At 57.7% G+C, this 25,918-nt stretch overlaps 1 protein-coding gene across 1 annotated transcript in view; it reads left to right on the top strand.

Moving 5' to 3' along the window:
* NIBAN2 (niban apoptosis regulator 2) overlaps positions 1 to 25,918 on the top strand; it is a 53,069-nt gene that overhangs the window by 11,560 nt on the left and 15,591 nt on the right. The window contains exons 2-3 of the mRNA XM_060153681.1: positions 20,468 to 20,598; positions 25,690 to 25,818. Of these exons, the coding sequence (XP_060009664.1) occupies positions 20,468 to 20,598; positions 25,690 to 25,818 (260 nt within the window). The remainder of the gene's footprint in view (positions 1 to 20,467; positions 20,599 to 25,689; positions 25,819 to 25,918) is intronic.

Genomic DNA, 25,918 nt, shown 5'->3' on the forward strand with positions numbered 1-25,918 from the left:
CGTCAGGCGCAGGGGCACACCTTGACTGAGGGCCCACTGTGAACGTGGCACCCAAACCAAGCTGGCCCAGGCCCTGCCCATGTAGAGCTCAAGGCTTGGCCGGAGGGATGCGCTGAACAAGTGGTTCCAGCCAACCATTAATTAACTAATTATCAGAGGGCACATCGTGATGAAATGACCTCGCTCCGAGAGAGCTCGCCCATGTGGGCCCTGCACCAGGCCCGGGAGGAGCTCGGCCACCCGATCTCTCAGCGATGCCTGTTATTTGCCCTCCTGTCACATGAGGAAACGGGCTCCTGGTGGCCCAGGGACTCTCCCAGAGTCCTCCAAGTGGCCCAAGTCCCTTCCCCTCTTGGTGTCTCAGTTCCTGGTCAGGAAAACGGGTCTGTCCAGGAGGGGTGCTGTGACAGGCCAGGGTCCTGTTGCTGGGCCCTCCCAGGGCTTGGGATGTCATCTGACTTTTAGGACAGTGACCACCAGCCTTGGGGACTGCATAGCCATTGAAAGTGAAGATGTGCTGTACGTCGGCAAGTATGTATGTCTGTGCAGGTGTAGAAAAAATATAGAAGGAAATTGATCAACATGTCAGTAGAGATTTTGCCGGGGGGTGGGTGGATGGATGGGACTCGGGGGGTTCACACCGGGAAGTGGGGGCTTGCTTCTCCAGCGTGGAGTCTCTCTGTGCCAGGCAGTGCAGGTGGGCGTGGTGGGAACAGTGGGGCGAGAGGAGCGTGCTGTTCTCATCCAGCTGGGCGGGTCTGTGACCCACCAGTCCTCCAGCCCTTAGACACCCCACTCACTGCTCCGGCCAGGACATGGCCCAGGCCCCCGTGTGATGCGCAGGCCCGCTGGGTGCTTAGAGCTGGACGTCGGCTGCTGAAGGTGTGTGAGGCGGAAGGCTGGGCTCGGGGCCCCCTTTCTGCAGTGCTCAGGGCTCCCCCTCTGCCTTGTGGCCTCAGCTCTCTGTGTCTCTGTTTCCCCACGTGTAAAGTGGGGATGGCGTAACCGCCTCGCAGTGTTGTGAGCTTCATGATGGAAGCCATGCCTGGCGCCTGGCACGAAGTGAACCCTCAGAGCTGAGAGTTTCTGCCCTTGGGGTCCGGCGCCCCCGCCAAGGTCAGGGCTTCCCTCCCAGAGGAGCCCTGGCAGGCTGGACTCGAGCGACAGGATGCTATTAAGTCAGGTCTTGGTAGTGAGCTCTGACCTCCCCCTCAGACCCACAATGGCTCCCACCTGCCAGCATCCAACAAAGGTCACCTCCTCAGGCCCTGGAGGCTGCACCTTTCAACTCTGAGCTTCCTCAGAGCCCCCCCTTTTATGGTTGTTGTCATTACACAAGCAATATCTAATATCAAAGAAAAATTAGAAAGTAAAGAGAAGTAACAGGAAGAAGATGAAAATCTGCAGCGGGCTGTGGGCATCTGCATCCTGGTCGTCCCCCTGAAGCATGTAGAATGGCTGCAGAATATTCCGTCATGGCCGCAGTAGCCTGCCTTTTACCTTGCTCAGCCCAACGCCTATCACTGGGCACTTGGGTTGTCTCTGTTTTTCGTTGTTGCAGGCAGTGCTCGGTTGGACAGCCTTAATCACTTCCATGGGATTAATCCATCGATCCCAGCATTGTTTGAGAGGCTGCTCAGTGCCAGGTCGTGTGTGGGGCTGGGGGTGCCGGATGGGGAGGCAACCATGGTCCTCATCCTCCCAAGGACCCCTTTCTGGGAGGAAGGACCCAGCATGGAACATCCGCCGAGGTGGGGAGCGAGGGCGTCTCTGGGAGCCAAGGGAGCGGCAGTGACCCAGACTTGGAGGGTCAGGGAAGGCTTGTTGGGGAAGGGGATGTCTAGGTGAGACCCAAGGCATGAAGAAAGGAGAGCCATAGGTAGAGGGGCAGCTCTGCAGAGCCCCAGAGCCGAGAGAGCGCAGGTATCTGGGGGAACCAGAATTGCCCAGAAATTGGTTTTGCCGTGGTTCTCGCTGGCCATGGCTGCAGTGCCCCTCGTGTGCACTACCCTTCGGTGGTTGTTTTTCAAAGTGCTGGTACATCTGTCCCCCACCCCGCCGTGGGGCTGGGATCTTCCTCTAATGGGGGACACAGAAGCAGGGTGACCTGCCGGCCCCAGGTGAGAGTCCCGCAGACACACCCGCCTCCGTCCCTTCACCTCACCCCAGGCTCAAGTGCAGGGCCTGCTCAGCTCCAGTTTCCCAGGCCCTTTGCAGGTGCTGTATCATTTGACAGAATCTGCCAGAAGAGGAAACTGAGGATCCGAGCTTAGGTGACAGCTCGGTTTGCCTGACGGGGTAGTGACCTTTTCTGCTGCTGAGGTGTGCCCTTGGGCTGGCCTGGCCGGCTCCAGGTGTGAGGCCCCACCTGTATAGGAAGCGCTCTACTGGGATTGGAGAGCCCCTGGCAAACACTGCCTCCGGGGCTGGGAAGGGTCTGTCCCCAGGCCTGAGCTGGCTTTTCTGGAAAACCCCAGCCTTTTCCTGTGTCGTAAGATGCCTGGGAGACCGAGTCAAGGGCTCTGGTGTAATCTCACAGCCGGGGACAGGTTTTATGTTCTCGTGCTGTGCTTGGTGCTGGGGATAGGTCATGAGTGGGACAGACGGGGTCCCTGTCCTCGTGGGGGAAACAGACACCAGTTAATTGTGAAAGCAAAGTTATGGTGATGACTAACGGGGTTCTGCCCTGAATGGGGGTGTGTGGCTGTCAGGGACAGTCACAGTCTGAGGAAGGGCTTGAGGGTCCAGCCCAATGGAGTCCAGCCCCTTCACTGGACAGACGTGCTGGAGAGCCTGAGAGAGTGAGGAACTTGCCCAGGGTCACCCAGTCATGGTCAGGTGCCCAGACTCAGGCCCCAGGGCTTTTTTTTTTTTTTAATCTTTTGGCCGCACCACGTGGCATGTGGGATCTTAGTTCCTCAACCAGGGATTGAACCCATTCCCCCTGCGTTGGCAGCGCAGTGCCTTAACCACTGGACCGCCAGGGAAATCCCAGGCCCCTGCACTCTTAACCCTGCATCACCGCCTGGAAATCTGGGCTTGGAATCTGTTACCACTGCCAGGGGAGATGGTGAGCCCGTCCCCACTCGCCCTCAACTGACCCCCGGAGAAGCAGACACAGAACGTGGGCCTGTTGGCCGAGAGCAGAGTTTCCCATGATGCACAGGTGGGGGGCATGCAGGCACCTGGAACAAGGAATGTGAAGCTGGCAGGGCCTCCCAGGGGATTTGCCCTTGTACCCTCCCTTCTGGGCCTGCTGGAGCCCGAGGAGACACGCAGCTGGTGACCCCGGGGTGGGGCAGGGCCTGTGTCCTTTGCTGGCTCAGGAGGGCAGCCCGCTGGAGTCTTGTTATTTGGATAAACTTCCCATCTTCTATCTGCATGAAGCCTCTCCATGCCGAGGGTCCCTGGCATTCCAGCCTGGGATTGGGTTTCCTTTTGGCCCAGCAGCGAGCACATGAGTGAATTTTCATCGTGGCTCATCTTCCTTCTCCCTCCCTTCCTGGGCTGGTCTCCTGCTGCTGCTCCCTCCCTGCCTTGAGCCCTCTCCCTGCTCCCACTCCACTTCCCTCTGGACCCAGGGAGCCAGCTGTGTGTGTGTGTGTGTGTGTGTGTGTGTGTGTGTGAGAGAGAGAGAGAGAGAGAGAGAGAGAGAGAGAGAGAGAGGGGGAGGGGGAGGGGGAGGGGGAGGGAGGGATAGAGCGATAGATAGGAAGATAGATAGACAGATAGATGGGCAGGGGGATGGACAGGGGAGGCAGCAGCTTGGGAAGGAGGCTGACTTGGACTTAGTGAAAAGGATGGTGTCAGAGGACATTCGGCTAATGAAATGTGCGGGATTTGTGTGTCTGTGTTTAGCCTTTTTTTTTTTTTTAAATTTATTTATTTTATTTTATTTATTTTTGGCTACGTTGGGTCTTTGTTGCTGAGCACAGGCTTTCTCTAGTTGGGTGAGCGGGGGCCACTCTTCATTGCGTTGCGTGGGCTTCTCCCGCTGTGGAGCACGGGCTCTAGGTGCTCCGGCTCAGTAGTTGTGGCGCACGGGCTTAGTTGCTCCGCGGCATGTGGGATCTTCCCAGGCAAGGGCTCGAACCTATGTCCCCTGCATTGGCAGGCAGATTCCTAGCCACTGCGCCACCAGGGGGGCCCCCAGCCTTTTTTCCATTAGGCTTTGGCCAGAGTAACTGGCACTAGTGATTGATTCTTATTAGAATGGCAGCTGACGTTATCGGGCGCTTACCGACAGTCAGGCAGAGCGCCAGACACTCCTCACACATTCTCTTATTTGGTCCACACAACAACTCTTTGAGGTGTATGCTATTTTTACCCCCATTTTATGTATAAAGAAACTGAGGCTTGGGAAGTTCATGGTCAGTAGCAGAGCTGGGTCTGTCTGTGTTTTATCTTTTTTTTTTTTTGGCCCAGCCTCTTGGCACGCGGGATCTTGGTTCCCCGGCCAGGGATCAAACCTGTGCCCCCTGCAGTGGAAGTGTGGAGTCTCCCATCACTGGACCTCCAGGGAAGTCCCTGTCTGTTTGTGTTGTTACTGCTAACCTCTCTCCTGGGACAGAATCTTCTCCATAGCCTCCTTGCCAATTGGCCGTCCAGCTTCTGCTTGTATACCTCCAGTGACAGGGAGCTCCCTACTCTATAGGGGCCACCTGTCCCACCACTGGGCACCTGAGATGGAAAGCCCCTTCTGGAGTCCTGTCTGCCGTGGGTGGGTCACTCGAGAACAGCCTCCATTTCGGCCGGGGTCTGGCTATGGCTGGCTTTCCACGGCATCTCTTTTCCTGAGAATTATCCAACTCTTTTGTTTTGGGAGTTGAGCTAGGTCCTCCCTTTTTCCCCTTAACAGTCCTTACCTGGTACTTAGCCCTTTACAGCATCATTCGTCACATACTGAGCAAGCCTGAGCAAACTTGATGTTGAAACCATACAGGTATTTTCATTAGCATTGATCTGGACGTCTTAGTCAATTCAATAAGACAAGAAAAAAAAGAGAGAGAGGTATAAACACAAGATACCAGGAAAGCAAGACACTGTGGTCCCGCCCTGGTGGAGTTCAAAGCACTTTCCCATCTAGCCTCGCCCTTGGCCTTGTCCACCCTGTGAGGCTACCTGTGGGAAGTGCAGGTTCAGAGAGACAAGGAATTTGCCCAGCTGCAGGGCCGTGGAGCGGAGGGAGCTGTGGTCCACCGAGGTCTGGTGGCTTATGGTTTGTTGGGTGTTTGCTTTCTGAATCTTCGTTGGTGTTTCTCCGTCCACTTCTCCTTTCTGAATAGTTAACCTCTGAGGGACAAGGGCCCAGGAAGACCGGACCCCAAGCGTGTTACCTCCCCGTCCTCTGCATGGCCTGCAGAGCGACCGGGTAGCTGCTGCTTTGATTCCACTTTTCTGGTCCCCATTTCATGGCACGAAACACATCACAGAAAATTGCCAGTAGCACGGGTGGACACACTGTGGGACCCCTGAGCTTGTGAAAGACCCCACTGCCCACCTGGCAACTTATCCCCCGGCCACCGACACTCGGGCAGGTGGAACTGCTTTCAGTTACTCAGGCATCACCATTGATGATACAAGCCCCCATCTGCTCGGGCTCTGTGGCTTTACTCATTTCATTGAATCCTTATGACAACCCGATGAGGTGGGGCGGGTACCACTGTTACTCCCATTTTTATGGCCCAGGAAACTGAAGTTCAGAGAGAATTAAGCCACATGTCCAGAGTCCTACAGTCAGTGAGCAGTGGGGTTAGTATTTGAACTGAGATCAAATTCTAGAACCTTGACACTACACTGTTCTGTGGAAGTGCCCTTCTCGACACAGGAAGGTACTCAGGTGTTTGTGGAACAGATGAATATTTTCTCGCCTGTCTGAATCTGTGCATTTCCTGTGTCTTCTGCTTGGCATGCTCTCCCTGCCCAAACCTCCTCCTTCACCTTGCCAGCATCCCTTCATGTCTCGGGTGCCGCCTCCTTCTGGAAGCCTTCCCCGACGCTGCAGGCTGGGTTAGCTGCCCCTCCTCTGGGTTCTTCTGCTGCTCCCAGCCCCATTGTAGGTTTTGTTGACAGTCTGTCTCCCTCATTAGACAACAGGGAGTGGGTTTGTCTAACTCACTCCTGAATGCCCAGTGCCCCGTGGTTGATGAATGAATGAATGAATGAGGGCAACACAAAACCTTTCTCGGCCAGCACGGTGGAGCCCCGGAGACCCTCACTTGTCCTTGGTGCTGCCCCCAGCTCCCATTTTGGTTGATCCTGAGCTGACTGATGTGGATTTCAGGCTGTCCCCAGCGCCCTACCTCTTGGTGGCTGGTGGGAGGGGCTGGGTGGTGATGCTGGCTGTCAGGCTGGTCGTGGAGGAGGGGCTCAGGCAGCGAGTAGTTCTGCCTGGGATCTCAGGGTCTACCTCTAGTCTGGGTGCTACGGGGAAAGTTGGTGGTGGGTTCTCAAACAGGGGTCCGGGCCTGTGGTGGGCACCCGCCAGCGTGAGGGTGCCGTGGCAGAGTGCCCTAGGCGCCCGGTCCAGCCTCAGCGCTCTGCACTGTGGGCGGAGAGCAGGCGTGTGTTGAGGGGCACCACGGCCTGGGGGCAGTTTTGACAGATGGCCAGGCCCCAGGCTAAGAGGACTCAATCTCCAGTGGGCGTGGCAAGGAAGAAAAGAAGAGCACGCAGGTGAGGGTTGTTGCTGAGAAGTCAGTAGGCACGGGGGTTGGGTGTGAGCGGGATGGAGGTTGGTGTTTACAAAATCACCGTCACAGGTCAGCCGCCTCTGTGCCTGGCGTGAGGGAGAAGCTGATTATCCCCAGTGCACGGAGGAGAATACGGAGTGAGGCACCGGGCCACGGAGCTGGGGTTTGTCCTGTGTCTGTCTGGCTCCCAAGCCAGGGCTCTCTGGGGCAGGAGGACGGCCGAAGTGGAGCGGGTGAGCAGTCTAAGGAGGCTGGTCCTTCCCTTCCATCCTGCATGGCTCCGTTGGCCTGGGGTGTGGCCTTGGCCGTGGAAGGGCCTGGTGCAGGACGTCAGCCTCTGGAGACCAATGAGAGTGGAAGTGGCGCAGGGCAGGTGTGGGTGGGCCGGTCCCCCTGCAGGGGGGCCTTGGCACCCCTTCTCCACCTGCCCCAGCTTGGGTCTGTGTTCCCAGAGAGCAGGCACTCCTGGGTCTGGGCTCCCAGAACAAGCCACCAACTGTCGGGTGCCCACAGCCGACACTGGGCTCTGCCAGGCGGGGAGGGAGGGGCTGGAGGGGATGAGAGGGCCTTTGTTTCCTTCTGTTTGTGTCAAGATGGGAATCGACTTCCTCCCACTAAGGCGGCCTCCTCGAGGTGTAAGGGAAGGGCAGCCCCTGGCGGGTGCGGGTCTGCGATCTGCCTTTGGAGGGTGGGGCATTTCCCTGGGCCTCCACTTCGCCCCCCCTTCCATCCCCCTCCTTCCTCTGAGCATGCTCTCCCACCAGACCTGGGTCGCTGAGCCGTGGTTAAATATTTGCTAACCGAGAAGAGCTTTAAAGGCAGCTTTGTAAGGGATCCTGGCCGGCCCCTCCTGGTCCCACTGCCTTGCCCCAAAGCTGCCTTCGTGCTGGGAGACCCGGCTAGCCTCTACCCTGCTCAGCCTGCCTCCGGGGCCGCCATTTTGGCATCCGAAACTGGGTGACCTTCCACTGCGGGTTGTTCATTCAGCGCTCGTTTGTCGAGCACCTGTCTGGGCCAGACGTGAGCCTGGCGCTGGGTCTCTGTGTCACCACCGCCCCCCTGCCCCCCACAGACGGTCACGGTGGTTGCAAAAACCACCAAGGCTGTGGTGGTGGAGACTTCGGGGCACTGGACCTGTCCTGGCGGGGGTGGTCCTGAGGAGGTGACGTCCAAGCCGGGGGGAGGAGAGGCCAGGCGGAGAGGGTGGGCTCAGGGAGAGGGTTCCAGGCCAGAGACCCTAAGACCAGAGGCAGTTTTTCTCACTGGGTGCTGAAGCCCCAGACTCCTCTCCCCAGGCTGCTCTCAGGAGGAGCTGGGCCACTGACAAGGCTAGGGGGCCCTGGCTGCCTCTTCCCCACTCCCCCAGCCTTGGTTTCCCCATCTGTCCAATGGAGAGCTTGGACTTGATCTCAGAGGGCCCTTCCCAGGTCCGGTGGCCTGTTTTCAGCGTATGTGCCTGGCCCGTTAATGAGGGAACACGCCAGGGCAGGGGTTCCACAGGTGCTGAAGGTTAAGATCACAGCCACGAACCTTCACAAGGCTCACGTGGCCCTTTGTTAGCAGCAAAACCAACATCTCCTGAGGGCGCTTTGACTGTTAACGACAGAAGCTAACATCTCCCGAGGACCCCTAGTCACTGAGTGAGGAGGGAGGGGGAAACTATCATCTTATGCCCGTTTTACAGACGAGGAAACTAAGGCCCAGAGAGGCCACTCTGAGCTCCGGGTTTGCTTCTTGCCTCGAGCTTGGCCCCAGAACACACCTGCCTCTGTGAGAAACCCACTCTCCTCTCCCAAGGCTGGTGCCGCGCTGAGCTCCTGGGATACAGACGTGACCGAGATGCCACCCTGACCTGGGGAGCTACCAGGCGAGTGGGGAAATGTTGCCAGAGAGTCAACAGGGACTCCTGACTTGCACAGTTCTAGGTACTGGGGTAGGGTGGTGAACAGAGGCTGGCTCGGCTTCGTGTCCCGGTTTTGCTCTTGCCTGTGTTATGTTGGGGAAATCACGTTTCTGAGCCTCCGTTTCCTCATCTATAAATGGGTTTAACAATAAATCTGGGTGAGGGTTGAATGAAATAATGTTGACGATAATTGCTAACGTAGATGGGAGCTGCCTTTGTGGCCAGCATTGGGCTAAATGTTACATGCATTAGCTCATGCCCCACTTATTATAATTACGTGCAAATGGAAAACTGCAAAGCATTGTGATGGAGGAGATGATGTCTGAGTAGGGCCCTGAAGTGTGGCTAAGAGTCTGAACTGTGGAAAAGAGGGGGAGGGGAGCTTCAGGCAGAGGGCACAGCACAAGTGAAAGCGTGGAGGTGGGAAGGTGGGACATGGGGGAGGGAGGGAGGACTGCGATCCTGAAACTGATTTGGCGCGATGTGTGCGGGCGGCCGTGTGCCAGGCCCCGTGGCGGGTGCTGAGAATGCGGCGATGGAGGAGCCCTGGTCTCTGGGGTCCGGCGAGAGCCTTGACAGAGTGCTTTGCGTGAGTGTCTCCGGTACGTTTCCACCGCCGGAGAGCCTGGGTTCGAGTCCCAGCTTGGATTTGGGGTTCTCCCCTTGACAGCTGGCTGGCCTTGGACAAGCCACTGGGCCTTGCAGCCTCTGTGTCCTCCGTGGGGGTGATACCTGTACCCACCTTCTAGGGCTGTTGCCGGGGCTCAGAGTGCAGCAGATCCCCCTGGTGCTGGGCGTCAGCAGCCGGCATTGTGCTTCACCAGCGGTGTGAGGCCGGGTGGGCTCCTCGGCTGCCCCGTGCTTCCGTGTCCCGCTCTGTCCTCGTGATGAGGACCCTCCTCCTCGGGGCTGTCTTGATGTCCCACGTGAAGCACGGAGCCGGCGCACTGTCAGGTGTCCATTGTTACCGGGCCTTGGCAGGCTGGGGGCCGCTGGATTACGGAGTGAGGCTTTTCCTTGTTCATAACTGGCCCCAGGGAAGGGGTGGCCCAGCAGAGGGTCCCTGCGGGGCACCTGAGGCTGGCAGGGAGGAAGCCTCGAGGGTGGCAGCCACCTTCCCCAGGAGGAAGGACAGCATGGTGCACGTTCTCATGGCCCCGGGACCCAGCCGCGGCCCCGGGTCGGGCATCCCTTTCTGTGCTGAGGAATCTCTGGGGCGGGTGTGGAGCTGCACTGCTCAGTGTGGGCGGTGGCTCCCCACCGGGGCGGGGCGGGGGCCCTGGCTCAGGACCTCTGCCTCTGGCCTCTCACTCGGGGCTTCCTTCCTGTTCCTCCTTTGTGCCAGGTCCTGTCCCAGATGTGGGTACTGCCTGGGGGTATGAGACAGGGCACAGGCCTTACCCACTGTGCAATCGGGAGCGGGGGGAGGTCCCACCCAGCCTGGGGACATCCCCAGGGAAGGGACGGTGCAGTGGAGAGTGAGAAGGGAGGGGTGTCCCTGACCCGGAGGGACCTCACGGGGAGGAAGGGCAGCCAGGGGTCTGCAGGCACGCCGAGGAGCTTGATCTTTGTCATAAAGGCAGTGGGAACTGTGGACATTTTTGAGGGTGAGAGCTGTAACAAAAAGGTCCCCGTGGTTCCTGTGTGTGGGAAGGATCAGAGGGAAACGGGAAGCCGAGGGGGTAGAAATTTGGAGGCCGTGGCAGGGGTACGATGGGAGGGGCCTGGTGTGGAGGTGGGCTGAGCTATACTGGCCTCTCGACCAGCCCGTGGGCAGCTGGGACGCCCACCTCACCCTGATGGCCTTGCTCTGGGGAGCAGGACACGGCTGGGGTGGGAATCCTCTTGGCTCCAGAAGTCGGGTGACCCTGGATCAGTCCCTCGCCCTCGCTGGGTGCTGTCGCCCTTATGGACAAGGACTGGCCTGGCCGGGGGCACCCAGCTGTCCTGTCCCCTCCTGGCTCTGGCTCTGGCTCTGCAGGCTTCCAGCTGCTGGTTCAGGCTCTTCTCATGGGTGGGCTGCCAGCCCTCCTCTCCTGCTGGCCGATGGAGCCTGTCATTACCCGCCTTCCGCCAGCTTGGCCCCCTGATTACAGGAGCCCCGTCGGCCACCCACAGGGCCAGTGCTGTGGGGCGCCCCAGGGGCTGGCAGTCTGGAAGGTGGGGGTGAGATGCCTTTGCCCAAACTTTTGTTCCCTGTTAACACTCAGACTGATCTGGGTCCATATAATTTATAAGCTGTGTGTCCTTGGAGGAATCACTTAAACTCTCTGAATTTCAGTTTTCTGCTATGTAAAGTGGGGAACAGCACATAGAGTAACTCGTGTAATTGTAGCGCCATCCTGGGGCCAGAGGAGCTGCTGAGCGAGCGGCTGTTGCTGTTATGCGTTAGTAATAATAATAGGGGGTGTTGAGCAGAAAGGCCCTGGGCCGGGCACCGAGGGCTGGCGTGCCGACCCAGCTCTGTCAGGACATGCTGTGTGACCCTGGGAGAGTGTCTCCACTGCTCTGGACCTCAGGCTTTCCTGGCTGTGCCAGGCAGATGATGGAGATGGTGGTACTTCGGACAACTCTGTGACACAGGGAAGCTCAGTCCCTGCCCCCACTCTGCCTCTGCTGTCCCTTTGGCTCTGGGGTGGGTGGGGTTGGTATCCCCAGTTGCCTCCCCCACCTTCCCGCCCCGGGCCTGATCCCCTGGGCTCTGGGAACCAGGCAGGCAGGTTGTGGCCCTGCCCCACCCCACAGGGTGCTGCCCTCCTGGTTTCAGTCAGCAGATCTCTCAGCCCTCACACGGGGCTGGGCTCTTGGGTGAGGTGTGTCCCTGGAGCCCACTGGGGGGACCGGATGAGCCAGGGGTGGGTCTGGCACAGTGCCCTCAGCTTGGGCCAGTCCAGGGCCGGGACCGGCCTGAAGCCCCCATGGTTGGCACAGGGCTGATGTGACCTTGGCTGGAGAGCGTCCTCTTCGTCGTGGTGCCTTGTCAGTGTAGAGGGGGTCCCGGACCTGCGCTCATATCCTGCCTCCGCTGCTTCCCGGCTGAGGGACTTGGCCATTCTCTGGGGCTCCGTCTCCTCACCTTAAACATTCCTCCAGTTCACACACCGCCTGCCCCAGGGCTGAGTTGAGGATTGGGGGGGGCTGATCGAGGTAAGAGGCTTTAGCGCGGGTGTGACGTGTGCTGGGCTTGGGAGGGCCACGAGAAGGCAAAGCATCTCCTTAGCTTGGCGCTGGAGGCTCTCGGAAGGTACCTTTCTGGGCCCTTTCTCTGAGGACCTCTGTACTCCTTCCTCCCATCCTGAGCTCAGCAAGCCCCTTCTCTCTGAGTACAGTGGCCCCCAGAGTAACCAGGGAACTTCCGGCCACCTTGGGGCCTCCCCAGTTCTGGCCCAGCCCCCGCTCTCTGAGTGCAGGAAGTAGTGTGATCCTTAACTTGTCAGTTTGGAAGATCAGAGATTAACATTCTTCTGGCTGCCTTGCCTGCTGGTGGTGCTGGTCCTGGGGTTGGGCCGGGACAGGCCAGGGTTTGCTCCGCCTGTTTCAAGGGCCTCTCCCTGGGTTAGAGGAACCTTAGACAAGAGGCACCTTACAGGAGCCCCCATTAGCAGCGTGCCTCCTCCTTGCCAGGGTGAAGTGCATTATGCTCTTAGCCCATTGATCTTATAACCTGATCAGGCAGATACTGTTGTGCTGTTTTGCAGAGGGGGAAACAGAGGCTCAGAGAGGGGAAGTACCTTGGCCAAGGTCACACAGCTAGTTGGTAGCAGAGCTGGAACTTGAGCCCAGAGCCTGAATGCCCAGTGGAGACGGTGCCATGTTTGCAAGTGGGGGTGATGCTGGGTCCTGCTGCACCGCCCGCCCCCAGTTCTTCTGTCCAGCCGAGGGGGGCTGTGGTCAGCTTCCACTCAGAACTGACTCACCAGCAGTTCAGAAATGGTGCTGAGGGCTTCCCTGGTGGCACAGTGGTTGAGAATCCGCCTGCCAATGCAGAGGACACGGGTTCGAGCCCTGGTCTGGGAAGATCCCACGTGACGCGGAGCAACTAAGCCCATGCCTTACAACTACTGAGCCCGCGTGCTGCAACTACTGAAGCCCGTGCGCCTACAGCCTGTGCTCCACAACGAGAGAAACCACCGCAATGAGAAGCCTGCACACTGCAACGAAGGGTAGCGCCTGCTCACCACAACTAGAGAAAGCCTGCGTGCAGCAACAAAGACCCAACATGGCCAAAAATAAATAAATAAAATAAATAAATTTACAAAAAAAAGAAATGGTGCTGAGGCCAGCATCCCAGTCAGCTCCTGGGGTGAGCCCAGCACTGATCAGATAATCTTTGAGATTTTAGATCAGCTGAGCCAATAGGGACCCACCCACACATTTTGCAAGTAGAAGATTGAGGTCCACAGAAGATTGACAAATGAGGACCCAGTAGGAGTGAAGTTTCCCTGCCAGCTCCGACCAGGTAGGGGCTGGAGAGCCCAGACTTCAGTCTAGGCTCTTAGTCACCAGCTGTGTGACCTTGGGAAAGTCATTTTGCCTTTCTGAACCTCGGTTTCCTCATCTGTAGAATGGGGATTGTAAAGCCTGTGTTGCCTGCCTCTAGGGAACAGGCAGAGATCCGGCAAGAAAGTGTAGGGCAGAGCCTTGGAAATTGTGTTGGGAATGAAGAGGCTTCGAGAGGTGGGGGAGTGTGTAGGCTGTGACGTGAGACTAGGTTTGAAACCCACCTGTTTCCCCTTTTATGCCAAGTGTCTTTTTTTTTTTTTTTTTTTTGGCTGTGCTGCACTTATGGGATTTTAGTTCCCCAACTAGGGATTGAAGCGGGGCTCTCAGCAGTGAGAGTGTGGAGTCCTAACCACTGGACTGCCAGGGAATTCCCTAGGCTAAGTGTCTTTCAGAAGGTCTCCAAGTCACCGTGAGCCTCAGTTTCCTTACCTATAAAGTGGGGGTGACAATCTATCAGCATTACCTGAGCTCTTGAACAGACACAAGTCCTCAGTGGAAAGAAAGGCACCCCAGTCAACTCTGGGAGTTAGTTCTGGGGGCAGAGTCAGGAAGACTGGCTGGTAAGGAGGCCCCTCTGGGTCACCCTCGATGGTCCCAAAGAGTACAGGCTTTGGAGACATGGTTCCGGTCATCTGGGGGGCAGAGCCATCCTAAGAACCAGAGATACAGATGTAAGATCCCTTATTAAACCAGCTCGCCAAAAGATGCCAAAAGAGCCCCTGGGGTGGCGGGCAGGGGGAGATAGGTTGAGAGAGCCAGAGAGAGTGAGAGAGAATGAGTGTGTGTATGTGTGTGTGTGTGTGTGTGTATTTCTCCCTGGCCTCCGTGTCCTGGGCGTGTGTGTGTGCGTGTGTGTGTATTTCTCCCTGGCCTCCATGTCCTGGGCGTGTGTGTGTGTGTATGTATGTATATGTCTGTGTGTATTTCTCCCTGGCCTCCGTGTCCTGGGCGTGTGTGTGTGTGTATGTCTGCGTGTATTTCTCCCTGGCCTCCATGTCCTGGGCGTGTGTGTGTGTGTGTGTGTATATGTCTGCGTGTATTTCTCCCTGGCCTCCGTGTCCTGGGCGTGTGTGTGTCCCTGCGTGTATTTCTCCCTGGCCTCCATGTCCTGGGCGTGTGTGTGCGTGTGCGTGTGTGTCTGCGTGTATTTCTCCCTGGCCTCTGTGTCCTGGGCGTGTGTGTGTGTGTGTCTGCGTGTTTTTCTCCCTGGCCTCCACGTCCTGGGCGTGTGTGTGTGTGTGTGTGTCTGCCTGCATGTATTTCTCCCTGGCCTCCATGTCCTGGACGTGTGTGTGTGTGTGTCTGTGTGTTTTTCTCCCTGGCCTCCGTGTCCTGGGTGTGTGTGTGTGTGTGTGTGTGTGTGTGTGTGTGTGTGTGTATTTCTCCCTGGCCTCCATGTCTTGGGCGTGTGTGTGTGTGTGTCTGCGTGTATGTATCCCTGGCCTCCGTGTCCTGGGTGTGTGTGTGTGTGTGTGTGTGTATTTCTCCCTGGCCTCCATGTCCTGGGCGTGTGTGTGTGTGTGTCTGCGTGTTTTTCTCCCTGGCCTCCGTGTCCTGGGTGTGTGTGTGTGTGTGTGTGTATTTCTCCCTGGCCTCCATGTCCTGGGCGTGTGTGTGTGTGTGTCTGCGTGTATGTATCCCTGGCCTCCATGGCCTGGGCGTGTGTGTGCGTGTGTGTGTGTGTGTATTTCTCCCTGGCCTCCGTGTCCTGGGCGTGTGTGTGTGTGTGTCTGCGTGTATGTCTCCCTGGCCTCCATGGCCTGGGCGTGTGTGTGTGTGTGTGTCTGCGTGTATGTCTCCCTGGCCTCTGTGTCCTGGGCGTGTGTGTGTGTGTGTCTGCGTGTATTTCTCCCTGGCCTCCATGGCCTGGGCGTGTGTGTGTGTGTGTGTGTGTGTGTCTGCGTGTGTGTCTCCCTGGCCGCCGTGTCCTGGGTGTGTGTGTGTGTGTGTATTTCTCCCTGGCCTCCGTGTCCTGGGCGTGTGTGTGTGTGTGTCTGCGTGTATGTCTCCCTGGCCTCCATGGCCTGGGCGTGTGTGTGTGTCTGCGTGTATGTCTCCCTGGCCTCCGTGTCCTGGGCGTGTGTGTGTATGTGTGTGTGTGTGTGTGTGTGTGTGTGTGTGTGTGTGTCTGTCTACGTGTATGTCTCCCTGGCCTCCGTGTCTTGGGCAGTGGCCTCTTCAAATCTGCGTGGAGCCGCTGCCTTCGTGCTGTGGATGTGGCGTGGAGGTGGAGGCCTGGGTGGGCAGTGGCTCCCTGAGGTCGCAGAGCACAGTGGTGGCTGTACCCACACTCCCAGAATTCACGTGCCGTCCTCTTGGTTTCCTAAGGGTATCAGGACCCCCGCAGGCAGTCCCATGACAGCCCCACGTCGGTGCTCGGGCGCTTCTGTTGACTGATGAGTGAGATGACCTTTCGTGAGCCATTAATCTTTCTGGACCTTGGTTTATACACCTGTAAATGGAGGGTTTATTTACCTGTGTTCACCTCGGGGCCCTTTGAAGACTCTGTGTGTGTCTGTGTGTCGGGCCCTGCGTCTGAGTGGGATGAGCTGACCTCCTAATTCTGCAGGATATGCTGGCAAAGGGGCACAAGAGGGCCCAGTGATTGGTTCTGGGCTCTCGCAGAGGCTGAAGATTATGCCAAGGGAGCCCACCAGGGTCAGGTGAGAACCTGGGTTCCTGCATGGCCCTTGCACCTGTCCAGGTGTTCCCACCCCCTTACCCTTGCCTGTGCAGTTCCTTCCTCCTAGGGAGCGCTCCCTTTTTCAGGTCTTTGTTGAAGACCTGCCGATCCTTATTATTATTTTGCGATTCTCTTCCTGCTTCTTTTTTAAAAAAGTCTTTATTGGATTTTTTCAAACTATGAAAGTTATGCCTGCTAATAAAACTTTCAAACAGTCCTTACTGTTGTTACGAGCTGAGCACGATGGTTGTGATTAGTAGTAACATTTATGGAGATCCTGAACTGGACCCATCTGTTATGCCCATTTTACAGATGGGGAACTTGAGGTTCTGAGAGAGCTAGGCAGCTTGTGGGGCTGGGTCTTCAGAACTGGGATTCTGAACTCACAGGGCCTGGGGCTGGAGGGCATGCTCCATCAGTACCCCACTACCTTCTTATCCTAGAGCATCTGGGTCTGAGTGCAGGAAAGGAGGGAGGATGTGTGAGAAAGTGTGGAGGGTGGGTGAGGCCGGCACTCATCCTCAGACTGCTCCAGCCCAGCCCCTCTCCGTAGCTCCCAGCAGCAACTGCATCGCTACAACTAGCCAGGGCCTCCCAGTTCCCGGGCCAGGGACCCCTGCAGTCGGCCCTGCCTCTGGAGAGGGGCCACAACCTACTTCTCTGCCTGCTGCGAGGAGGGATGTCCTGTGGGGCCCTGTGGACAGTGGTCAGAGCCGGGACCAGGAAGGGGTCAGCAGGCTGTGGCTAGAACCCTGACTGCCTCGGTCTGGCTCTGCGGCCTCAGGTGAGCCCCTCACCCTCTCTGGCTCACAGTCCCCTTTGGGCTGATGAGGCCCCGAATCCCTGGCATGTGGTGTCTCCCGAAGCTTGGGAAGAGGAAGGAAGAGCTGGTACAGGTAGGTGTGGAGGAGAGAGGGGCGCCTGAGGCCTCGGGGACTACCCGTGGACACCCAGGCAGGGACGCGTGGTGGGATTCGAGTCATTAAACCCCTCTGGCAGCTCCAGGGAGATCGCCGCTGCAGGGTGGCGAGGAGGGAGAGAGTGGGGTGCTGAGCAGGCCTTGCAGGGAGGGGGCTGCCTGGGCCGTGGCCCCCGAGCTCAGCAGGCAGGAGGTGCCTCTCCGGGGCTGCAGTGCCGCCTGCACCCTCCTCCGCAGCGTCCGGCCAGAGAGGCTGCTGGGGGACTCTGTTCGGGGCTCCTCCTCTGGGAGCCCTTTGTTCCTGGAGGGGACTGGACCCCCTCCCCTCCCTGCCTCTCTGAGGTCTTTCCAGCCCTGACACCTAGGCCCCCCCCCCGCGCAGCCCCCCGAGTCCTCATCCTCTGCCTTCCTGTGGCACCTCCTCTGTACCAGCACGTGGCAGTTCCTCCCAAGTTGTCTTAGGACATCTCTTAAGAATGTGCTCCTGGCTGCCAAGAAGCCATCCCGCGGCCCTCTTCCGTCACGGTCTTCCCTTTCCAGCGCTCCCTCTGTTGCCAAACCCGAGCTGAGCTACCCAGTTCCCTGGCGCTGCCGGGACCCTCCTCCTGTGGCCCCTAACCTCTCACCCAGCGGGCGGGTGGCGGCGTCCGCAGCCCCTGGGGCGTGGCGTGGGGTGGGCACTCAGTCCTTAGAGACCAGCCTCCCTCCCTATCCCAATCCATTCGGCTCCCAGCTTGGAGAGCAGATTGGGGTACTGAGAGACCCCACACTGTCTGATCTGTTTGGTTCTGGAATCTCCGGTAGCAAAGAGTTTATCTGGAAGCAGGTCCAGGTCTAGACGGTTCTCGAGTTTGGGTAGCAAGGCATGCCTGTGGTGGCGCTTGGGTGAGATCAGGGCTGCTGCAGCCTGTTTGGGGGCGCAGCGCCCATGGGGCTGTCTTCTCGTTTCCTACTCCTTTGAGCGAGGCAACCCATATTTCTGTCCCCTGTCCCCTCTCCCCTCTCCCCCCTCTGCCGGGTGACTTCTCCTCTCCCACTCCTCGTGCCCTCTACTCCTGGACCCTGGTCCCACAGCATCACTTGGATAAACTCTTCTGCGTCCCGACGTGAGAGGCCAAGAATGAATTTCCTTCTTGCCTCCTACTCTGCCCCTGTCAGCCTGGATGCGTCAGGCCTGTCAGTCTCACCTTCGTTTTGTGTCTCCGTCTGGGTCACCTCGTTCCCTTTTTCACTTCCTCGGCCTCCCCTGGCTTCCTCTTCAACCCACAGTCCCACCCAACGTGGGCCTCGGTATGCCCCTCGATGGGGCGATGCCTGGGCCTTCTGGCTGGGCCCTTCCCTGCCAGGACGTGATGCCTGGGCTTAGCTGACCCGGCAGCTGAGAACATGCTGGGAGTCAGACAGACCTGGGTTTGAGTCCCGACACAGGATGGCGGCTTCCTCCTGGGCCTGGCTTCCCACGCATCAGGGCACATTCTAGCCCTTCTGGAAATAATGCTGTGTCTGAGGCTGGGTGCATCAGGGCTGAGTCAGGCATCCTAGAGCTGTTGCCGAAGGACCCTTGAGATCCGAGGGCCAAGCCTACCCATGCTGCGTGCTGGGAGAGTGCCCATTGGCTGTCCGGCTGTTTGAGGCAGAGCTGGGGCAAAACCCTGGGCTGGAGGCTGAGAACCTGGCTCTCCAATGCTGGGTCTGCAAGCCTCCTCATCCTTAACGTGGGAAAACAATAACACTGACTCCCTAGGGTTTTTGTGAAGATTCTTTGAGATCCTGCATGTGAAACTTGCCCACCCACTGGCTTGGGTTAGCACTCAATAAAAGGGAGCGATTATGATGACGATGACATGTTTTATCAGTATTGTTGTTGTCTACGGTCCTGTTTTCTCTGTTTGGCTCCAGTGCGTTACCTCGTCTTCCCCCACCCCCAGCCCGCCTCATCATTTTTCAAAACAATTCCCGTGGTGTTTGAGAGAGTTCTGGTTGTTTATAGTTTTTAAAAAATAGGCATTCAAAGCAAATTCCTCATTTGTGCTCCCCTTCCTCCCCCCCAGACAGAATCTGAACAGACACGAGCTCATTCCAGGAAAGGGGAGCACAGGCCTGTGGAGACGGACCCATGGGCTGAGCCGCCTCTGGAAGGAGTGGAGGGAGTGGGCCTGCCCGAGACCCTAGGTGTGGGATGTGGCACCTGCTCTCAGGCTTCCTCCCCAGCCACCACCTCCTGGCTGGGCCCCAGGACTGCATTCCAGTTATGCCACTCGCTGGCTGTGTGACCTTGTGCCAGTGACTTAACCTCTCTGAGCCTCGGTGTCCTCTGTAACTGGGGATAACACCAGCCGTACCCCGTAGAGCTATTGAGAGGATTAAATGAAATGCTGTCCTAGCTGGGTGCCCTTGGTATCCAGAGGCCAGCCATGGGAGGGACGGCGTCACTTCAGCCCCTTCTCCTCTGAGAAAGGAACAGGTCTTTGGAACCTGGAATCCAAGACTGTCTGAGGTGGTAGGGCCTGTCCATTATTGAGTCTGGTCCTCACGGTGTGCAGGGGGAAACTGAGGCCCAGAGAGGGGAGCCGCACAGTGGGTCAGCACGAACCCCGGGGCAGGACTCGAGCTGCAGCTACTCAGGACCGGGAAGCCTTGCCCAAGGAGGAGGCGCCCTCGGCATGGGTTACAGCTCTCTCTGGACCTCAGTTTCTTCGTCTGTGAATGGGGACACCCAGGCAGCATGTGCTGGGCTTGCTCTGGTGCCCCAGTCCTCGCCTTCTCCGTTCAGAAACTGCTTTAGCCGAAGAGAGAAGCAAAGAGCCAGTGAAAGCAAAGGGGTTGTTAACTTGGTAGATGAGTTGATTTTAGAATGTTTATTTTTTTATTGTGAAAAGAATCATGCTCATAAAATAGTTCAAATGCTATACAAGTGAAGAAAGCAGAAACTGAAATTTGCTCTCTGCTTCTCATTCCCACACCCAGGCGCGCCGCCCTTAACAGCCTGGAGTGCTGCCTCCCGGACCTCTTTCTGGAGGTCTCCAAGCATAAATAACTCATAGGCACATGCAGGAATAATTTTAAATGAGATGATATGCAGTATGGGATTCCGTAGCACTGTTTTCTTTACGTGGCCGAGTACGGACACCTTCCCTTTGTTGGTACCTGTACCCAGGTCCCCTTAATCTTCTGACCGTCCTGGGTGAACTGCTAGGTATGGAATCATTCCCCACGCGCACAATTGGCTTGTTTGTGGTGATTTCTGGTGCGTAGATGCCTGCTGTCCTTGTGTGAGTTCTGTGGGCTGGATTCCTACAGGAGCAAGTACAGCATCAAAGGGCACCCATGCACCCTTGGAACTGCATGCAGCTGTGGTCCCCCTCCAAAAAGGCCGTCCCAACTTCCCACTCCCACAGTTCTGGTTAAGGTGCCTGTTCTCGTCCCGGCTGGTCCTGGCTGTTCTGACAGGTTGGTTCCGCTTGCGTTTGTTCGCTGGCTGGTGAGGCCGAGCGTCTTTTCACGTGTCTGTTGGTTTCTCGTGTCTTTGGTGGTTTCTCTGTCAGGGTCATTGCCCTTTTCCCCGCCCAGAGGCTCACCCACGTGTGTGTGGGAAATGCACCACCCCTACCAGGAATGCAGTGCAGATGCAAACACAGAGCTCAGAGCTCGTGCGGACAATTTTATGAACTGGGATTTGGGGCAAGGCGGGTGCCCCTCCCTGGGGCAGGGTTGCTGCCCGGAAACAACTGCACCAACCTCATGGCCCCTTTGTCCCTCCCTTGCAGAGAAAACCGGGAAGATCCTGACGGAGTTCCTCCGCTTCTACGAGGACCAGTATGGTGTGGCTCTCTTCAACAGCATGCGACACGAGATCGAGGGCACCGGGGCGCCACAGGCCCAGCTGCTCTGGCGCAAGGTGAGAGGCGCTGGGCCAGGGGCAAGGCGGCCTCCATGGCCTCTGTTTCCCATTGTTGCTGGATGGTCTCTAAGGGCCGCACCCGGCTTCTGAATAGGCAGGTGACCTGGTGGTGGTGTCGAGGTCCTCTTAGCACCGTGGGCGACTCCCCCGGGCCAGCCCCTTCGTCAGCAGAGCTGGGGCTCTGAGTCATCTTGACAGGCCTGGTCCAAGCCCAGCTCCTTCTCTTACACTCTGTGTGCCCGCGAGCTGTTACCTCACCTGTGGAGCCTCATGTGCTCACCTGTAAACCCGGACGAGCACACCTCCCGAACCTGGTGGCTCTGAGGATTAGAGATTTGTCGGCTGGGCGCCTGGGGCTGGGCGGGTGCTGGCTGACGCTGTCATCATCCCTGGCCTTGTCATTATCCCATTATCAGTGGTAGGATTATGTTTGCACAGTCAATATTTGTCCAGTGAGGACTGGAAGCTGCCTGGCTCCAGCCTGGGGGTCAGCATGGGCCGGACGAGGTGGAGAGCCTCCTGGGGAGGGGGATCCTGTGGTCTGCCCTGGCATGGGGCCGGGGATGGGAATGGCGCCGAGGAAGTGAGGGGATAGCCGGGGCACTGGTGGGGCTCTGGGTTCCTGGCTGGAAGCCGCCAGGCCTGGGTCTGAGCACTTGGGGTAAGAGGCCAACCCTTGCTCCTCTGGGGGTGCTGCAGGGGCCCTGTGTCAGCCCAGGGAAGTCCTGTTTGAGGACACTGCACGTCCCATTACTTGGGTCATTCCCTTTCAGTGACCTTCACCCTCTGCCCACTGGATGGCCGGGCAGGTGGCAGAGGGAGGGGTGATGAGAAGGAAGGGTGCCAGCCCCCCTCCTCTGCAGGTGTACCGGCCCTGGAGTGGCTGAGTGGCAGCCCAGAGGCTACTTATTCCTGGCTGGTGGCCCCTGGCAGAGCGCCCAGCTGCTTCTCTCTGGGGATCAGACTGGTCGACCAGCCAACCCCAGTGCCTGGGGCTCGGGGCATTCATGGCTGATTTCCATGGTTGGCGGGCTGTGAAGTCGCCCTTGCTCGCCTCGCCACAGCTTCCGCCCCCAGTCCTGTCGCCTTCTTCGGGGCTGCCCGGGTTATCCCGCGCTCAGGCTTCGAGGGGCCGGGGGCAGTGCTGTAGCTGAGGGATGGAGGCTGGAACCCTGTGGTCTGGTGGGACAGAACTCGGGGGGGCCTTGGGTTCAAATCCTTTTATTAACTGGTGGCCGGGGCCATTGATGTAAGCTTCAACGCTGTTTCCTCATCTGCCAGATGGGTACCTCCTGCGTAGAGGAGGATGCGGATTCAGTGAGAGGACAAATGGGGGTGGGAGTCCCCACTTGCTGGGTAACCTTGCTGAGCCTGTTCTTCTGTCTGTGAAATGGTGCCCAGAGGGAAGAGTCATGGGCCAGAGGAGAGAGCAGCTTTGTGGAGGGGGTGGGCATCGCATGGCGCTCTGAAGGCTAGGTGGGATTCGGATTATTGGGAAGGCGTCTCTGGAAGGGGGAACGGTGTGGGCAGGGGCGTGGGCATAGCGGGGTGTGCAGGGGGCGACAGGAGGGGGCAGAGCAGAAGGAAGAGCCCGCAAAGGCCCCGCACTGGGAGTTGTTTCGTTCCACTCCCCGCCCTCCCCCAAAACCAAGTGCCTAAAGACGTGCCTGTTTATCATGAGACCAAAGGGGTGGGGCTGGCATCACTTGCCCAGGCTTTGAGGATTTGTCACCCTTTGGTGTCATCTCAGCAGGAGGAACGGCTGGAGGCGTCAAGTCAGTGGAGTGGGAGAGCTGCCACTGAGACTAAAGGATTCCGCCGAGAGACAGGCCCCCTAGTCGGGACACACACTGACTGTGACGGGCCAGGTGCTGGGGCCTCACTGCCCTTGCTGCCCCCAGACACTCAGGGAGACAGTAAACAGCCCTTTACACGATAAAGTGGGGCGCTGTGAAGGAGATGACAGGGTGGACTCAGACAGTGGGGCCTGACTTGTCTGGGTGGCCCAAGAGGGCTTCCTGGAAGAAGGGCCATCTCAGTGGAAGACCTGATGGGAGAAGGAATATCAGACCACGGGAATGGCAGGTGCAGAGGCCCGAAGCTGAGCCTTTAAATGGCTGGCCCAGGGTGGTGGAAGCAGGATTCAAGCCAGGTTCCAGATTCCTGACCAAAGTCTCTTTCTGTCTTGACCCCCAGCCTGCCTGGGGTGGAGGGGAGGTCAGGGCTGTGTGTCAGAGCCTCTCAGAGCATCACACCTCCCTTTGATTTGGGGCCCAGAAAAGACTGTCTGGTCTGATGTCATGGCAACCTCCTGACCCTGTGGCAGCAGATGTGGCCTGGCCTGGGTATCTGGCAGGAGCACACCTGTTAAAAGGAAAGATGGCCTTGGACCCAGCCCAGGTGAGCTGCTTCCAGTGGGCAGAACTGGAATGGCTCTCCTATTTGGAAGGAAATGTCACAGGCAACCTGGGTCCCAATAACCTAAGACAGAAATGGGGTTCCCTGACGCGCTAAGCATTTACTCTGCATGAGAAACGCCTTTAACACCCACAAGGTTGAGTATTTGTGGTAAGAAAACAGGAGTAACATGTAAGCAGGAAGAGTAAGATGAAATCACCCACAATCCCTGAAAAGGAGGAATCTTTGGTCCCATTTTGTCATTCAGTAAAGTGAGGCTAAGTCATGATAACAATATAATACTAGAAATCATCATCATCATCACATAAATTGTTTTTGGTAGAAATAATAATACAGGGACACTTCCCTGGCGGTGCAGTTGTTAAGACCCTGTGCTCCCAATGCAGGGGACATGGGTTCGATCCCTGGCCAGGGAAGTAAGATCCCACATGCTGCAAGATGTGGCAAATAAATAAATCAATAAGTAAGTAAATAAATGATATTTCCTCTTAAAACAAAAAAGAAAGAATAATACAATAAATAACAATACAGTTAATAATAACACAGTAATGGTAGTAATAAAAACAGCAGTCCTTTTGTGTGGGTGCTGCTCATGCAGCCGGTACGACACTGCTCGGAGGGACTGAGATTTAGTCCCATCCCCATCCCAGATGTGGGCACTGAGGCTTGGACAGGTGGAGTCACCTGTCTGGGCTCCCGTGCTGTGGGCCGTGGAGCTGGGACTGGAACTCGGGCTGTCGGAGCCTGGGGACTGTGCTCTAGCCATTCACCATTTACCGCAGATGCCCATCGTGGCATCAGAGAGCTTTGCAGAGTCCAAAGTATTTGGCCTGGGCTGTCGGGTTCCGTTTCCTGCAGACCTCCCTGTGGACACGTGACTCTGCCACTTGAAAGTCTTAAAAATAAAACCCAAACCCACACCACCTACCCATTACGGGCTGTCCCAGGATCTAGGGGTGGACTTGGGGGCGCTGCTGAGCCCCACTCGCCCGGGCAGGCCCGCCTGGGTGGTGAGCTTGTGCCCTCAGCCTCCCACTGCCCAAGCCTGGGCTCCGGCTCTAAGCAGAGAGGAGGACTGCAGACCAGGGGCCTGGGGGTGGGAGTGAGGGTCTGACCAGGGTGTCGGGAGAGCTCTGTCTGCTCTTTCCTTTCTAGGAGAGATGGGGATTCAAGAGCTGGGTTGAAGTAGGCCCCAGTCTAAATATAGACCACTGAGCCCAGCTCTGTGACTTGGGCAAAGCCCACTCTGTGTGTGTGTGTGGGGAGGTGCATGGTAGGGGGAACCGTTTTCTTTTCCTGTAAATATTTTTATCCCTAGGTAGGAAGCAGTCTTCGGGGGCCTATTGTTTGAGCACAATAGGCCCTCATTTTCCAAGAATGTTTTGGTATTTCCCCTTGAGGAGTTGCTGGGGAGAGGAGGCTGCATGTGAAGGGAGAGGGCTGGGGGGTGAGGATGCCTGGGGAGGGGCCGCTCACCTCTGACTCCAGCTGCGGGGCAGACCCAGAAGCAGAGCGAGGAAGCTAGGAAGGGTTAGGCACCATTAGGACAATATCAATACTTTCTCCCTTTATTACACACGATGCATGTTTCCTTTCGCAGAAGGCACCGTATTTGTTGTAGAACAGCTAGAAGCTGCTGAGAAACAGGAACACTTGACTCCCTGAGCTCCTCCCATCCAGGAGGAGGGCTGCTCCCTTGTGGCCTGTCTCTCCTTTCCTGAAGCTTCCCCGTGCGGGTCTGCTCAGGAAGCACTCGCTCTGGGACCGCCACCCCTCCCCCTCCCCAAATAAGTCAGCCCGAGGAGCTGGAGAATGACACTGACAGTAACCCCAATAGTGGTCATGGTGGCTACGCGTATCGTACTGCCTGCCAGGTGCCGACTGCCTGCGTGATCTTTGCACAGAATCCTCGAGATACCTCGGTGAAGTCGGTGCTGTCACTGTCCCATTTGACAGATGAGGAAACTGAGGTTCAGGGAAGTGATGTGACAGGGCTGAAGTCACACTGAGTCAGCGGTCGAGTCAAAGCTAGGGCTTTGCAGGAAGGTCTGGGCGTTTCTGCTGCCCACACTGGCCACTAGTTCACCAGGATGCTGGTCAGACGGGAACCCTCCAGGCTGAGGTCCCCTCCTCTCCCACCCAGATTCACGGAGACCATCTTGTCAGCCGTCGAAACTGGGGAGGCTCTATGGAGCCAGCGTGGTCAGGTTTTTGTTGCCCCAAGGGGAAACAGGCCCAGAGCTGGAAAGAGATTTGCCCAGGTGCTGGGGCCTTACCAGTGCTGGCCGGTGGGCACGTCCCCTCCGGCTGGAGTGACTGTCGCACACCCACGCTGCAGTGGGGGTGGATGGGGAAGCAGCCTGCCTCGTGCTCTAGAGACCTGTCCCGAGGCAGCTGTGTCTGCCTAGGGCCAGGATGGGGTGGGATTCTGTCTGGGTCCGGTATTGTGGTGCCTGGCCTGGGTTCAAGTCCTGGCATTACCGCTGATCCTCCTGGACCCCAGTGGGGCCCCCTTCACTGCCCTGAGCCTCACTTTCCTCATCTGCCAAATGTGTGACATGCGGCCCTGCCTCGGGGGCCTTGGTGAGGTCAGGATGGAGGACGTGCTCACCTTCTTGGAGGACCCCATTCCCAGGCTGGGTCTCACTCCCTGCCCTTTCCCTCCCATAGGTGCCCTTGGATGAGCGCATCATCTTCTCGGGGAACCTCTTCCAGTACCAGGAGGACAGCAAGAAGTGGAGGAACCGCTTCAGCCTCGTGCCGCACAACTATGGGCTGGTGCTCTACGAGAACAAAGTGGTGAGGCCCCCAGCCCACCCCAGCTTCTCCCAGGCCTGGCCAGGCCGCTTCTTCCCCTTCTCCGCAGCCTCCCCTGGCTTGCTGTCTTCTACAGTAGTTG

Source organism: Lagenorhynchus albirostris, chromosome 7 (genome assembly GCF_949774975.1).
Source record: "Lagenorhynchus albirostris chromosome 7, mLagAlb1.1, whole genome shotgun sequence".
Taxonomy (NCBI): domain Eukaryota; kingdom Metazoa; phylum Chordata; class Mammalia; order Artiodactyla; family Delphinidae; genus Lagenorhynchus; species Lagenorhynchus albirostris.